Below are 15,355 nucleotides of genomic sequence, written 5' to 3'. Positions count from 1 at the left end.
AGACAAGATGAAATATTATTTGTAAGGTCCATTTGTTTCCTATTATCCTTTGTGAAGAATTCCAAAGTTATCACCACATAAAGTGACACACGTCAGATTTGAAAAATGGGCCCAGATAGGAACACAAAACTGGCTGCAGGAAGGGGTTAAATAAGAGTATTTTGGGCACTAACTACTATAGTCAAAACTGTGAGTATAGAGTAAAGACTGGACCTGGTCTTGTAGGGACCATATGAGCACATTCAGCAGCACAGAAGGGAGAGAAGGTAGATTCATCCAATAAGATATCAGGGTTCTAGGAAGCCAACATCATCATTACCCTTCGCTTTCTCTTACGGCCCATCATAATATTTTTCTTCAAGTGATTTTCTGGCTTTGTGGTTTACAGATCTGGGCAGGTAACGTCTGCTAATCACAGTGAGTAGGTGGATCCTCCAGGTTGTAAGTTCTATGGAAAAGGGTTTTCAATGCCCAAAATCATTTGAACTGTATTGGATGGAAGAGAATGTTGTGGTCTAGAGGCAAAATGGTGATCACATGATTGTGATACGGCCGGACTACACCACCGATAAAGCAGCCACAGCCGGTGACTGAGAAGAATCTGTGACTTCTCAGCATTTAGTGGTTACCACTCACCTGGGTAGTCAGATGTAGGAATCTCCTCTTTACACCGCTCATCACCCCTCACATATGTCTCTGTAGTATTAATATGGGTCAGATCTTCACCCTGAAACAAATATTGTAAAAGTCACAAACAGATGAGAAGTCCCATCTATGATCAGCTCTAATCCTGCCAACTCCATCATTCTCATTACACAAATATAAAACACATAATACTGGTGGATAAAACAAGACTGAACACAAGACCTTCACAGCCGTCTACACATCATAGGGGAGATCTCATGACACCTTCTCTCCATCTACCTGATGATCCTGAGGAACATTGGGATCTTCTTGTTTACAGTCATGTGGAAGAAAAGGACGGGGACATCTCTCTGGTGTTGTCCTCTTACTGAATAGATCTGGAGGAAACACATACAGCGGCTGAATTCATTCTTTACATACAGATAATTATAGGCCGTGTGTATTTAGTCCTGTCTATTACCTGGTGATGTGAGGGGCTGAGGAACCTCCATCATGACGTCCTTGTACAAATCTTTGTGTCCTTCTAAATACTCCCACTCCTCCATGGAGAAATAGACAGCGACATCCTGACATCTTATAGGAACCTGACACATACAATGATACAGTCATCCCCCAATCCCTTCATAGTGATACTGTATAATGTCCCAGCATTCCCAGCAGTGTCACCTCTCCAGTCAGCAGCTCAATCATCTTGTAGGTGAGTTCTAGGATCTTCTGGTCATTGATGTCCTCATGTATCAGGGGGTGAGGTGGAGGCCCTGTGATTGGGCTCAGGGGTCTTCCCCATCCCTCAGACACAGGGTCCTGACAGCGCTCACTAGAGGTCTTCTTCACTACTGTGTAATCCTGGTTATGGAGAGACACATTAATAATTCTAACTACAGACACCTCTCCAGTTCTGTCCATCTGTTATTCCCATAGATAAGAATGATGTAATGTGATGTCATCAGAATCTCTCACCTCTCCAGTAAGTCGGAAGAGGATCTCTAGGGTGAGGTGTAATATCCTCTCCGCCATCTTGTCTCTATCCATATCCATCTTTGATGGGTCCATAAGGAAAATTCTCTTAAATAGAAGATCTTCACTGAGAGGATCTGATATTGTAGGGACCTGAATGAGAAGATGATGAGCCAATGTAACATCATAAAGATCCTGTGTAATAATACAATTACTGGAGATAATAAGGGAAACATGAGATTTATTATTTTACAGTATTTAGTTTTCTGCTTTACATCTAGTAATAAAACCTATATATTTTAGGCCACAGACAGCAAGCAGTTTCTTCCTCGGAGTCGGTAGCTGAACACATTTCTCAAAGACTCATCTTCCATAAAGCTAATTCTCGTCTCATTTACTGACACTGCAATAGGCATTCGCAATACTGCAGGAGATATTCATTACACGTGACATGAGAAATAACTACTTCATAAAGAGGACGAAATTTTCATCTTCTACTACGGCTCTACAAACATATTTGGCCAGAGTTCTTCACTGACTACATCTCCACCGGCCGTCTATATGAATGTTTCCCGTCTTCCCCGGACTGTAATCTTCTATCACGTTAGATCTCAGGTCTGATTCACACACAGAAGTTTGAGGCTTTGATACATGGTAAGGTTTTTAATATTAAACAGAGTAGGACTACCCCGAATGGGATCATCTTGCCATGGTGAGATAGCTTTCATGCTATTTTTGATCAAAAACAGTGTTACTAAGAACCCTATTTTATTTAAATGCACTTTTGCTTTTTATTTGTTTATTTACAGCAGGGTTTATGATCATTTTTCTTCTTATAGTTTTTTTCTGATTTATGGCCATAGTAAACATGCGTCTATGTGCTGCATGGATACCAACTTATACCAAGCTCAAATTCTGTGTTTTTTTCACGGGCACCATAGTGGCCCTGTGGGCTGCTGCTATGGATGATACACCCCTAACTATCCAACTATCATATGGTAAAAATCTCATAGGTCCTGTATTTATTAGTATCTGCACGAAGAATGGGGCTAAGTGAGTATTTATTAAAGGGAATCCACTCCACCGACTACCCCACGGCCAGCAAGCATCAGAATCTTCACTGAATAAAAAGCCATTTCACAGCAAACAGACCTCTTATATGAGGCATACAGGTATGTATAGAGTCACATTTCTATCACCTGTATGCCAATATTAGAGGTCAGATAAGTCCCAGGGGGTGACAGATTCCCATTCATCAGCCGTGGGGTAATCATAAAACCAGATATGTATTGCAATGTGGTTAATGGTTGCATAGTCAATGGGAGGTATGTGTCACAGAGATGGCTGGTCTCTGTGATGTAACCCGGAGTGTTTCTCTAGGGCAGATAAGCACTAAGAGGATCGTTTGGTGCACCTGGGAGCCGGGTTACGGGTAGCTAAGAGAGAATGGGCGAGTCCAGCTACCCACATACCTCACCTCTGGGTGTGGTTAACAGCCTATAAAATGGAGGCTGTTGTTTGGCACATGGTCTGTGTGTTTGGAGGGAGAAGGCCTCCTGTGTATGTTTGTCTTCAGACCAAGCCAGGACACTGGACGCTACCCCAGCTTGTGTGCCGCACAGGCCTGGGCGAGCAGAGACCGGCTAAGGACATTTACTTTGTTTGCCTGATCTAAAGGCTATTTGCTTTTCTGTTTGGCTTCTGGGTTTATGAAGTAATAAACTCACATGAAATTTTAAAGGAACATGCCTCTTGTTTTCCTCCCATTGTGCCCCAGTGAGTAAAACCCCTACAATATGTATAAAGGAAAAGGTATGGTACTCAGAGAATGTTTCAATAATCGGCCTCAAAGCATTTCCCCAACAGGTTCATTAGGAGGCTTGATATAGGGATGATAATTCATGATGTTCAGCACAGTGTGCCTAATAGCCAGGTGTCCATTTTTAAATATCCCACTTCATCCAAAACCCCTCCCAGACTAGGAGACCCATTCCCATTCCTAGAGGTGAATTGTCACAGGATATACAGAATAGAGTCTGTCTACAATAATGTACCGCGCCTACGCTACTTCTCATGAGCTAGAGGTTCGATAATGTCCATAACCTAGTGTCCATGTCCGGAAGTGACGTGCTTTATGCTGAAACACCAGATAAACTGATTGCCGCCGCGCCACTTGTACCTGTGACTGCACATGCCCGTAGTTATCATACTCCTAAATGGTCATATTTGACTCCTATTGCATAATTAGAGATACACAAGGATCACCACACTTGTTAGTTACTAAATAGTATAAGTGGGATATAACTGATCAGAAATAATTCTGATATAGAGGCTCAGATCTCTTGATGAAGTAAAACAATATGTGAACCTCATTCACAGGGAACTGAGTAGCAATGGTTAGAGTATAAAATCCAAAAATGTAATCCAGGATGGGGCTGTATTCATACAAAACAGGCATAGGAAATTTGCTCATTCAGTCCCTTAGGGGCTAGTGAATCCAGTCTAGAAATCCACTCACTTTACTTTTAGAGGATACATCTATTTAGATTACCTCCTCTCACATTGGGTTTAACCACCTCAATGATGCAAAAGGAGATGTTTCTTGTTTCACCTCAATATGCACTGTTCATGTGTCTCACTAATGAGGTGTCCCGATGTCACGCCAGGTTTGAGTGCAACACAGAGTCACGCCAGGTGTGAGTGAAACACAGAGGGGAAAGGGAGCCCAGACACTAGGGAAAAGGGGGAAGAGGTGACCTCCTAATCTGGACTAGCACCACCCTGTCTCCCCCTAACATCCCTATACAGCTTCCGCAGCTGTCATCCATCACGTGCCTCGCCCCACTATCCCTGGCATAAGGCTATAGCTGGGGGTGGAAGGAGATGAGCACTAGTCAACCTCCGCTAGCACTCTAAAGACAAAAGGGGAAGACAACACAGGGAAATTACAACTTCGCTTTAGAAGAAACTCCAGCAGGGCACACGGCCTCAAGACTCCAAAGAGGACGTGATACTGCTTCAGCCAAGTTACAAGTAGAAATGAGTATAACTGGCGACGCCCACCTAGATACACCAGGTATACATACACCCAGACTAAAGGGAGGTAGTCGCTGGGTCCTAAACACAGCCTCCTATCTAGGCAGCTGTCTGCATTGCCAAGCATGGAGATCTCCTGCAAACCCTTGCAGGGCGACTGTCTGTCACCTCTGACACACCCGTGACAGTACCCCACCTCTACATGTGGCATCCGGACACTCAGGACCGGGTTTCTCAGGAAAAGAGGTGTGAAAATAACGAACCAATCTGGGAGCGTTCACCTCTGACGCTGAAACCCATGTCCTCTCCTCCGGACCATAGCCTTTTAAGTGCACCAAGTATTGTAGAGAATGACGTTGGACACAAGAATCTACTATTCTCGAAATCTTGAACTCCAAATTACCATCAACCATTACTGGGGGCGGTGGTAGAGGTGAGGGCTCAAGAGGTTCTACGTAATTTTTTCAATTTTGTTCTCTAGCACAACCTCTGCAGTCAGGACAAAGCGGAAACTGCAGTTTGGCCACAAATGCACCCCTTGTTTATCCAACTCCAGACTACCGAGAGTTAATATAGTCTTTCTGTTTAGGAATTGAAGGACAGGTCTCAACAAAGTGTCCCTTTTTCCCACAAAAAAAATACGCCTTTTTTCTTGCGAATCTCTGGGGAGATGTATGATGTAGTGACACCCCCTAACTGCATAGGTTCCTCCACCTCCCCCAGTACTGGATCACCCCCAGACCACTCCCTTGGCAGGTACACAACCGAGACAAAAAGGCCCCGGAGAAGGAGGTCACACCCGTCTATCCCGAACGCGTTTATCCAGACGTAAGGCCAAAGACATGGCATCCTCCAAGGACTGAAGGGTATCATATACAGCTAAGGCATCTTTTAACCTTTCCGTGTGCCCCTCACAAAATTGACTTTTAAGGGCTGAGTCATTCCATTTGGAATCCGTAGCCCATCTACGGAATTCTGAACTGTACATTTCCACTGACCGAATCCCCTACTGAAGACGACGTAGCTTAGACTCAGCCAAGGCGACTCGGTCAGGATCATCATAGATGAGGGCAAGAGCTCAAAAAAAAAACCTCCACAGGCTGGAGACAAACTGAGTCCTGTGGTAATGAAAATGTCCATGAGTGAGGATCACCCTGCAGTAGAGAGATCACAATACCAACCCGTTGCTCCTCATTACCGGGGGAGTAGGGACGAAGTTTGAAGTACAATTTGCATGCCTCCTTAAACACAAAAAACTTGTCCCTACCTCCTGAAAAACCTGTCCGGGAGGGCAACCTTGGGTTCAGGCTGGACAGGCTTACCCGCAGAGACCCCCACATTGGCGGCCTGTAACCGCTGCAGAACCTCAGAACCTCACAGCAGAGGGCATTCACCTCCAGAGACAGACAGCGGAACCGCTCTGCAACTGATCCCATACTAAAGGGAGTCAGGAAAAAAAAGGTGCATCCCCAAAAACACACAAAGAAAAAAAAACAAAGTGTCAATCTTGTGTCGTTTTTTTTATTTCCAAAACGTGCTCGGCCAGTTATAATGTCACAACAGGTGTGAGTGCAACACAGAGAGTCACGCCAGGTGTGAGTGCAACACAGAGGGGAAAGTTAAAGGGAGCCCAGACACTGGGGAAAAGGGGGAAGAGGTGACCTCCTAATCTGGACTAGCGTCACCCTGTCTCACAATAATGTCCCTATACAGCCTCTGCAGCTGTCATCCATCATGTGCCTCGCCCTACTATCCCCGGCATAAGGCTATAGCTGGGGGTGGAAGGAGATGAGCACTAGTCAACCACCGCTAGCACTCTAAAGACAAAAGGGGAAGACAACACAGGGGAATTACAACTTAGCTTTAGAAGAAACTCCAACAGGGCACACGGCCTCAAGACTCCAAAGAGGACGTGATGCTGCTTCAGCCAAGTTCCAAGTAGAAATGAGTATAACCTCCAACGCCCACCTAGACACACCAGGTATATATACACCCAGACTAAAGGGAGGTAGTCGCTGGGTCCTAAAGACAGCCTTCTATCTAGGCAGCTGTCTGCATTGCACTGTATGTCACTTCAGACACACCCGTGACACCCGACCATGGCGTATTTCGCCCAAATGCCCCCCACACTCCTCCTAGACTGCCTCTTGGTCATGCATACATAATCTAGGAGGTAGGTGCATGTGGCCACATATACAAGTCCTGAGGTTTTACAGTTGGAATAATCCCTCTGGAAAAGGGTTTCACATGTAGAGGAACTCGAGAAAGATTTACATGGTCTCATCCAATTACATGTACAACTTTCTCCACATCTAAAGAAACCACAGATTCTTCTATCTAGCCATGTCCCCTTGGGTGCAGGTTTTTATAGAAACTATGCACTAAACGGTCCCTAATTGACCAACCCTTTCTAAAAGTTATTGTGGGAGTAGATTCCACAGCACCCTCAGGTCCAGGTCGGCCACAAGTACATCCTAGTGTTTTCTGAGGTATTAAAGATATGGTCACTCTGATTGTCACAAGTTCCTATTACGTACTTGTGTTATCCCATATTTTTCTTGGTGTCTTGGTTAGGTATGGAGGAGTGTCTGTCTCTCCTGTTTTTCTGCAAACAATGGTGCAGAATCCAAAATGTACTGTGGATACTTTTTTCCTTGAATCTGGTGTTTATGTCTATTGCCTGTATATTAATATCTGTGACATTAGAGCAGTTTCTTCTCAACTGTAAAAATTGGCCCTTGGATATTGCTTTTTTTTTTTTAGTAGGATGGGGTGGTGGCTATCCCGCTTTAATAGTTTATGGTAGAGGAGTGTCCCTAGGGTCCCATCCAGGGCTGTGGAGTCAGAGTTGGAGTCGGTGTAAAATGGACCGACTCCGACTCCTAAAATACATAATAAATTGGGCACAGTAGTTCAATGCAGTTTGTGAGTAATATTTTTTCATAAGAATTTGGGAAAGTTATGAAATGTCCTATAAATGTCTGTCCTGTTCCTGATCTAAGGGTCTAGAGTTTTAGCTGAGAAAAAATGTGTCCTACTGTAAATTTATCACTTAAACATGAGCCATGTATGAGGGAGTCGGAGTCGTGGAGTAGAAGTCGGTGTCGGTGTCATGGAAATTGAGGAGTAGGAGTCGAAGGTTTGGCTTACCAACTCCACAGCCCAGGCTCCCATCCCGTACTTTCTTGATTAGTACATCCAGGAAAGGAAACTGGTATTAATTAAACTCGGACATAAATCTAAGGCCCACTCTATGGATATTGAGTTCTCTGACAAATTCAAGAAATTGTTCACTCGTCCTTGACCAGATGATAAAAATGTTGTCAATATATCTATACCAGGGGTCCTCAAACTTTTTAAACAGGGGGCCAGTTCACTGTCCCTCAGACCATTGGAGGGTCGGAATATAGTTTTAAAAAAAACTATGAACAAATTCCTATGCACACTGCACATATCTTATTTTGAAGTAAAAAAACAAAACGGGAACAAATATAATATTTAAAATGAAGAAGAAGTAAAGTTAAATCAACAAACTTACCGGTATTTCAATGGGAACTATGGGCCTGCTTTTGGCTAATGAGATGGTCAATGTCCGGTTCCATATTTGTCACTGCTTGTCGTAACAAGTGATGCAAGTGTGTATCAGTTAGTCTGGATCTGGTTGGAGAACAGAAAGAAGGCATTGTTTAACAAATTATCTCAAGCTCAGACTGGTGTGGTGCGAGAGTCCCCAATAGGCAAGTAAATGTCCCCAATAGGCAGTTAAATATCCCCAATAGGCAGCATAGGTTCCTAATAGGCAAGTAAATGTTCCCAATAGGCAGCATAGGTTCCCAATAGGCAGCATAGGTTCCTAATAGGCAAGTAAACGTCTCCAATAGGCAGGTAAACGTCCCCAATAGACAGCATAGGTCCCCAATAGGCAGGTAAAGGTCCCCAATAGGCAGCATAGGTCTCCAATAGGTAGGTAAATGTCCCCAATAGGCAGGTAAATGTCCCCAATAGGCAGCATAGGTACTCAATAGGCAGGTAAATGTCCCCAATAGGCTGCATAGGTTTCTAATAGGCAAGTGAATGTCCCCAATAGACAGCATAGGTCCCCAATAGGCAGCATATGTCTCCAATAGGCAGGTAAATGTCCCCAATAGGCAGCATAGGTCCTCAATGGGCAGGTAAATGTTCCCAACAGGCAGGCTGTTTCCCCCTTATAATGCCATATGCAGGATGTTCCCCCCATATAATGCCCCATGCAGGCTGTTCCCCCCTTATAATGCCCCATGCTGGATGCCACCCCCCAAATAACGCCCCATGCAGGATATCACTCCCCTGTCTTTATAATGCCCCATGCAGCATGTCACCCCCCCCATATAATGCCCCATGCAGCATGTCACCCCCCCATATAATGCCACATGTAGCATGTCACCCCCCCATATTATGCCACATGCAGCATGTCACACCCCCATATTATGCCCCATGCAGCATGTCACCCCCCCCATATTATGCCCCATGCAGGATGTTCCTTTCCCTCCATATAATGCCCCATGCAGGATGTCACCCCCCATATCATGCCCCATGCAGGATGTCACCCCCCATATAATGACCTATGCCTCCATACATAAAAAAAAAAAAAATCCAATACTCACTTTTCACTTGCTGCCGCTGCTCTACTCTGGTCCGGACTCAAGCGTCGTTGTCCCGCTCTGCGCTGCCTGTGACGGCACTCGGGAGGGTGCGGTGTAAAGACGTCACCGCGCCCTCTGACCTGAGAAGTCACAGGAAGCGCAGAGCAGGAAGACAGCGGATCTGCGGAGGCACGGGGAGAGGTAAGTATCCGCCTGCCGGGGCCCTGAGCAAGCGGGGGGAAGGGCGGGCAATGGCACCGCTCTCCTCTCCTCCACCCATAGCCCAGCGGGCCGGATAAAAGTTCTCCGCGGGCCGCATGTGGCCCGCGGGCCGTAGTTTGAGGACCCCTGATCTATACCATGCCCCAATATATGGATGCCACCATTTATTATCATCCCTGAATATTGTAGTTTCCTCCCACCAGCCCAGTAATAGATTAGCAGATGAGGGGTACAGGGGCTCCCCATCGCAGGACCCCTGAGCTCGGGTAAGTACTTCCTGTCAAAAAGAAAGATGTTATGACTAAGAGTGAATGTTAGAAGATCCTCCATGAAGTCATTATGTCTGCTACACTCTATTGATCTCGATTTCAATAAATGTCTTACTCCTCTGATATCATCCTCATGCGGTATATTACTGTACAAAGACTCGATATCTAGAAAGGCCTGCTTCCCTACATGCATGCATACATGCTGAGGGTATACATGTAGGGGAGCAGGCAGAGGGAAAACCAATTCCAGAGGGATTATTTCAACTGTAAAATCTCAGGACTTATTCCAACTGCAGGACCTCAGCCGGTACTGTGGAAACATTATACTGTGTGTGGGGGGAAGGTGGTACTGTAGGAACATTACTCTGTGTGGGGGGCATCAAACCTATTGCATAAGGGGCATAATGGGGGCATTACACTGTGGGGGCATCATACATCCTGCATAAGGGGCATAACGGGGGCATTACACTGTGTGGGGGCATCATACAGTTAGGTCCATATATATTTGGACAGAGACATTTCTGTAATTTTGGTTCTAGACATTACCACAATGAATTTTAAACAAAACAATTCAGATGCAGTTGAAGTTCAGACTTTCATTTGAGGGTATCCAGATTAAAATTGGATGAAGGGTTTAGGAGTTTCAGCTCCTTAACATGTGCCACCCTGTTTTTAAAGGGACCAAAATTAATTGGACAATTGACTCCAAGGCTATTTCATAGACAGGTGTGGGCAACACCTTCGTTATGTCATTCTCAATTAAGCAGATAAAAGGCCTGGAGTTGATTTGAGGTGTGGTGCTTGCATTTGGAAGGTTTTGCTGTGAAGTAAACATGCGGTCAAATGAGCTCTCCATGCAGGTGAAACAAGCCATCCTTAAGCTGCAAAAACAGAAAAAACCCATTCGAGAAATTGCTACAATATTAGGAGTGGCAAAATCTACAGTTTGGTACATCCTGAGAAAGAAAGAAAGCACTGGTGAACTCATCAATGCAAAAAGACCTGGGCGCCCACGGAAGACAACAGTGGTGGATGATCGCAGAATAATCTCCATGGTGAAGAGAAACCCTTTCACAACAGCCAACCAAGTGAACAACACTCTCCAGGAGGTAGGCGTATCAATATCCAAATCTACCATAAAGAGAAGACTGCATGAAAGTAAATACAGAGGGTTCACTGCACGGTGCAAGCCACTCATAAGCATCAAGAATAAAAAGGCTACACCAGACTTTGCTAAAAGAACATCCAAAAAAGCCAGCACAGTTCTGGAAGAACATTCTTTGGACAGATGAAACCAAGATCAACCTATACCAGAATGATGGAAAGAGAAAAGTATGGCGAAGGCGTGGTACAGCTCATGATCCAAAGAATACCACATCATCTGTAAAACACGGCGGAGGCAGTGTGATGGCTTGGGCATGCATGGCTGCCAATGGCACTGGGTCACTAGTGTTTATTGATGATGTGACACAGGACAGAAGCAGCCGAATGTACTCTGATGTATTCAGAGCCATACTGTGTGCTCAGATCCAGCCAAATGCAGCCAAACTGACTGGTCGTCGTTTCATACTACAGATGGACAATGACCCAAAACTTAAAGCCAAAGCAACCCAGGAGTTTATTAAAGCAAAGAAGTGGAATATTCTTGAATGGCCAAGTCAGTCACCTGATCTCAACCCAATTGAGCATGCATTTCACTTGTTAAAAACTAAACTTCAGACAGAAAGGCCCACAAACAAACAGCAACTGAAAACCACCGCAGTGAAGGCCTGGCAGAGCATCAAAAAGGAGGAAACACCGCGTCTCGTGATGTCCATGAGTTCAAGACTTCACGCAGTCATTGCCAACAAAGGGTTTTCAACCAAGTACTAGAAATTAACATTTTATTTACAATTATTTAATCTGTCCAATTAATTTTGGTCCCTTTTAAAAACAGGGTGGCACATGTTAAGGAGTTGAAACTCCTAAACCCTTCATCCAATTTTAATGTGGATACCCTCAAATGAAAGCTGAAAGTCTGAAATTCAACTGCATCTAAATTGTTTTGTTTAAAATTCATTGTGGTAATGTCTAGAACCAAAATTAGAAAAATGTTCTCTTTGTCCAAATATATATGGACCTAACTGTACATCCTGCATAAGGGGCATAATGGGGGCATTACACTGTGTGGGGGCATCATACATCTTGCATAAGGGGCATAATAGAGGTATTACGCTGTGTGGGGGCATCATACATACTACATAAGGGGCATAATGGGGGCATTACACTGTGTGGGGGCATCATATAAACAGTATAAGGGGCATAATGGGGGCATTTCACTGTGTGGGGGCATCATACATACTGCATAAGGGGCATTACACTGTGGGGGCATCATACATACTGCATAAGGGGCATAATGGGTGCATTACATTGTGTGTGGGCATCATACGTACTGCATAAGGGGCATAATGGGGGCATTACACTGTGTGGGGGCATCATACATACTGCATAAGGGGCATTACACTGTGGGGGCATCATACATCCTGCATAAGGGGCATTACACTGTGTGGGGGGCATCATACATCCTGCATAAGAGGCATAATGGGGGCATTACACTGTGTGGGGGCATCATACATCCTGCATAAGGGGCATAATGGGGGCATTACACTGTGTGTGGGCATCATACGTACTGCATAAGGGGCATAATGGGGGCATTACACTGTGTGGGGGCATAATACATCCTGCATAAGGGGCATAATGGGGCATTACACTGTGTGGGACATAATACATCCTGCATAAGGGGCATAATGGGGGAATTACACTGTGTGGGGGCATCATACATACTGTATAAGGGGCATAATGGGGGCATTACACTGTGGGGGGCAGTAAAGGGGTCCTGTACAGGAGCTGTGATGAGGTCACAGGAGGTCACAGGAGGGGAAGAGTCAGGGGTCACATGATCAGGGGCCTCAGTGGATGCAGGACTCTGCTGTGCTGGTTGTCATGGTGGTGGATGAGCTGAAGTTTATGTGTGGGGTCAGGAGGGATTTACAGTGTGGATGTAGCAGAGCCGTGTGTACGAGGTGTACGGAGCGGAGCCCCGTGTGTACGAGGTGTACGGAGAGGAGCCGCGTGTGTACGAGGTGTACGGAGCAGAGCCGCGTGTGTACGAGGTGTACGGAGCGGAGCCGCGTGTGTACGAGGTGTACGGAGCGGAGCCGCGTGTGTACGAGGTGTACGGAGCGGAGCCGCGTGTGTACGAGGTGTACGGAGCGGAGCCCCGTGTGTACGAGGCGTACGGAGCGGAGCCGCGCGTGTACGAGGCGTGCGGAGCGGAGCCGCGCGTGTACGAGGCGTGCGGAGCGGAGCCGCGCGTGTACGAGGCGTGCGGAGCGGAGCCGCGCGTGTACGAGGCGTGCGGAGCGGAGCCGCGCGTGTACGAGGCGTACGGAGCGGAGCCGCGCGTGTACGAGGCGTACGGAGCGGAGCCGCGCGTGTACGAGGCGTACGGAGCGGAGCCGCGCGTGTACGAGGCGTACGGAGCGGAGCCGCGCGTGTACGAGGCGTACGGAGCGGAGCCGCGCGTGTACGAGGCGTACGGAGCGGAGCCGCGCGTGTACGAGGCGTACGGAGCGGAGCCGCGCGTGTACGAGGCGTACGGAGCGGAGCCGCGTCTGTTCGAGGTGTACGGAGCGGAGCCGCCCGTGTACGAGGTGTACGGAGAGGAGCCGCGCGTGTTCGAGGTGTACGGAGAGGAGCCGCGCGTGTGCGAGGTGTACGGAGAAGAGCCGCGCGTGTGCGAGGTGTACGGAGAAGAGCCGCGCGTGTGCGAGGTGTACGGAGAAGAGCCGCGCGTGTGCGAGGTGTACGGAGAAGAGCCGCGCGTGTGCGAGGTGTACGGAGCGGAGCCGCGCGTGTGCGAGGTGTACGGAGCGGAGCCGCGCGTGTGCGTGGTGTACGGAGCGGAGCCGCGCGTGTACAAGGTGTGCGGAGCGGAGCCGCGCGTCCACGAGGTGTGCGGGGCGGAGCCACGCGTCCATGAGGTGTACGGAGCGGAGCCGCGCATCCAAGGAGTACAGAAAGGAACAGCGTGTGTGCGGAGCCGCGCGTGTGCGAGGTGTACGGAGAGGAGCCGCGTGTGTCTACGAGGTGTACGGAGCGGAGCCGCGTGTGTCTACGAGGTGTACTGAGCGGAGCCGCGTGTGTCTACGAGGTGTACTGAGCGGAGCCGCGTGTGTCTACGAGGTGTACTGAGCGGAGCCGCGTGTGTACGAGGTGTACGGAGCGGAGCCGCGTGTGTACGAGGTGTACGGAGCGGAGCCGCGTTTGTACGAGGTGTACGGAGCGGAGCCGCGCGTGTACGAGGTGTACGGAGCGGTGCCGCGCGTGTACGAGGTGTATGCAGCGGAGCCGCGCGTGTGCGAGGTGTACGGAGTGGAGCCGCGCGTGTGCGAGGTGTACGCAGCGGAGCCGCGCGTGTGCGAGGTGTACGCAGCGGAGCCGCGCGTGTGCGAGGTGTGCGGAGCGGAGCCGCGCGTCAACGAGGTGTACGCAGCGGAGCCGCGCGTGTGCGAGGTGTACGCAGCGGAGCCGCGCGTGTGCGAGGTGTACGGAGCGGAGCCGCGCGTGTACGGAGGTCATGGACGGGAGGTATGTGACCCCGAAGTACCAAGCTTCGTTGATGTAGGACCCGGAGAAGCAGGCTCCAGCACACATGTTAAAGAAGATCGTAGAGAAGGACGGCCGAGACAGGGACTGCCTACTTCCGTACCGTCTCTTCTCCATCAGAGGGGTACCACAGTCCTCTACTGGATTCTCCCCTTTTGAGCTGTTGGATGGCCAACACCCCCAAGGGCTCCTGGATGTGGCAAAGGAGACTTGGGAGGCGGAGTCTACACCCTACCGGAGTGTAATCGAACACATGGCCCAAATGCAAGAGAGAATTGCCATGGTGATGCCCATCGTGAAAGAGCACCTCCTCCAAGCACAAGAGGCGCAATCTAGGGTGTACAATAGATCGGCACGAGTGAGACACTTCAACCCTAGGGATCGGGTACTGGTGCTGGTACCTACAGTGGAGAGCAACTTCCTGGTGAAGTGGCAGGGCCCCTATGAAATAGTTGAAAAGGTTAGTGAGGTCAACTATTAACTCCACCAGCCAGAGAGAAGGAAACCCTACCAGGTGTACCACGTCAACTTGATTAAGCCATAGCGAGATAGGGAGCCCGTGGAAGCTTCGTGTTTAGTGACTGAGCCTGACGCTGATGTGAAAGAGGTCAAGGTGCCAGAGTCGCTGTCACGTGCCCAAAAGCAACAGTGCAAAGAGTTTCTACAGCGAAATAAAGACCTGTTTTCAGAATTGCCAGGACTCACTCGGGTCATAGAGCATGAAGTACTCACAGAGCCTCATGTTCGTGTCAACCTAAAACCTTTTTAGGCCCGCAGAGAGGTGATCTCGAAAGAGTTGAAGCGGATCCTGAACCTTGGAGTCATTGAGGAGTCCAAGAGTGTCTGGTCCAGTCCTATAGTCTTAGTGCCGAAACCAGATGGAGAATCGCGGTTTTGCAATAACTATAGGAAGCTGAACGAGGTCTTGAAGATGAGCTTATCGAAAGGCTAGGACCC

The 15,355-nt window shown here is 47.9% G+C and overlaps 1 protein-coding gene across 1 annotated transcript; it reads right to left on the bottom strand.

Moving 5' to 3' along the window:
• Positions 1 to 1,088: 1,088 nt before the first annotated feature.
• Positions 1,089 to 8,353, bottom strand: LOC141206979 (gastrula zinc finger protein XlCGF66.1-like). The gene is made up of 4 exons (XM_073664337.1): positions 8,177 to 8,353; positions 1,606 to 1,755; positions 1,312 to 1,491; positions 1,089 to 1,229 (listed from the first exon to the last, which is right to left on the bottom strand). The coding sequence occupies exons 2-4, from the start codon at positions 1,696 to 1,698 to the stop codon at positions 1,089 to 1,091; spliced, it is 414 nt and encodes a 137-aa protein (XP_073520438.1). The 5' UTR covers positions 1,699 to 1,755; positions 8,177 to 8,353.
• Positions 8,354 to 15,355: the final 7,002 nt, after the last annotated feature.

The sequence above is a fragment of the Phyllobates terribilis genome, unplaced genomic scaffold (genome assembly GCF_046119375.1).
Source record: "Phyllobates terribilis strain yellow unplaced genomic scaffold, ASM4611937v1 Scaffold_156__1_contigs__length_4398808, whole genome shotgun sequence".
Classification (NCBI taxonomy): domain Eukaryota; kingdom Metazoa; phylum Chordata; class Amphibia; order Anura; family Dendrobatidae; genus Phyllobates; species Phyllobates terribilis.
Note: the sequence above shows the minus strand (reverse complement) of the source record. Positions and strands in the feature narration are given on the sequence as shown.

What these genes read in the sequence shown, in the direction of transcription:
- LOC141206979 (XM_073664337.1), bottom strand. Translation starts at nt 1,698, where the DNA reads ATGGACCCATCAAAGATGGATATGGATAGAGACAAGATGGCGGAGAGG. An exon ending in TCTTCCGACTTACTGGAGAG is followed by an intron (nt 1,492 to 1,605) that starts GTGAGAGATTCT and finishes CTCCATAACCAG; the next exon opens with GATTACACAGTAGTGAAGAA. An exon ending in TTGAGCTGCTGACTGGAGAG is followed by an intron (nt 1,230 to 1,311) that starts GTGACACTGCTG and finishes TGTATGTGTCAG; the next exon opens with GTTCCTATAAGATGTCAGGA.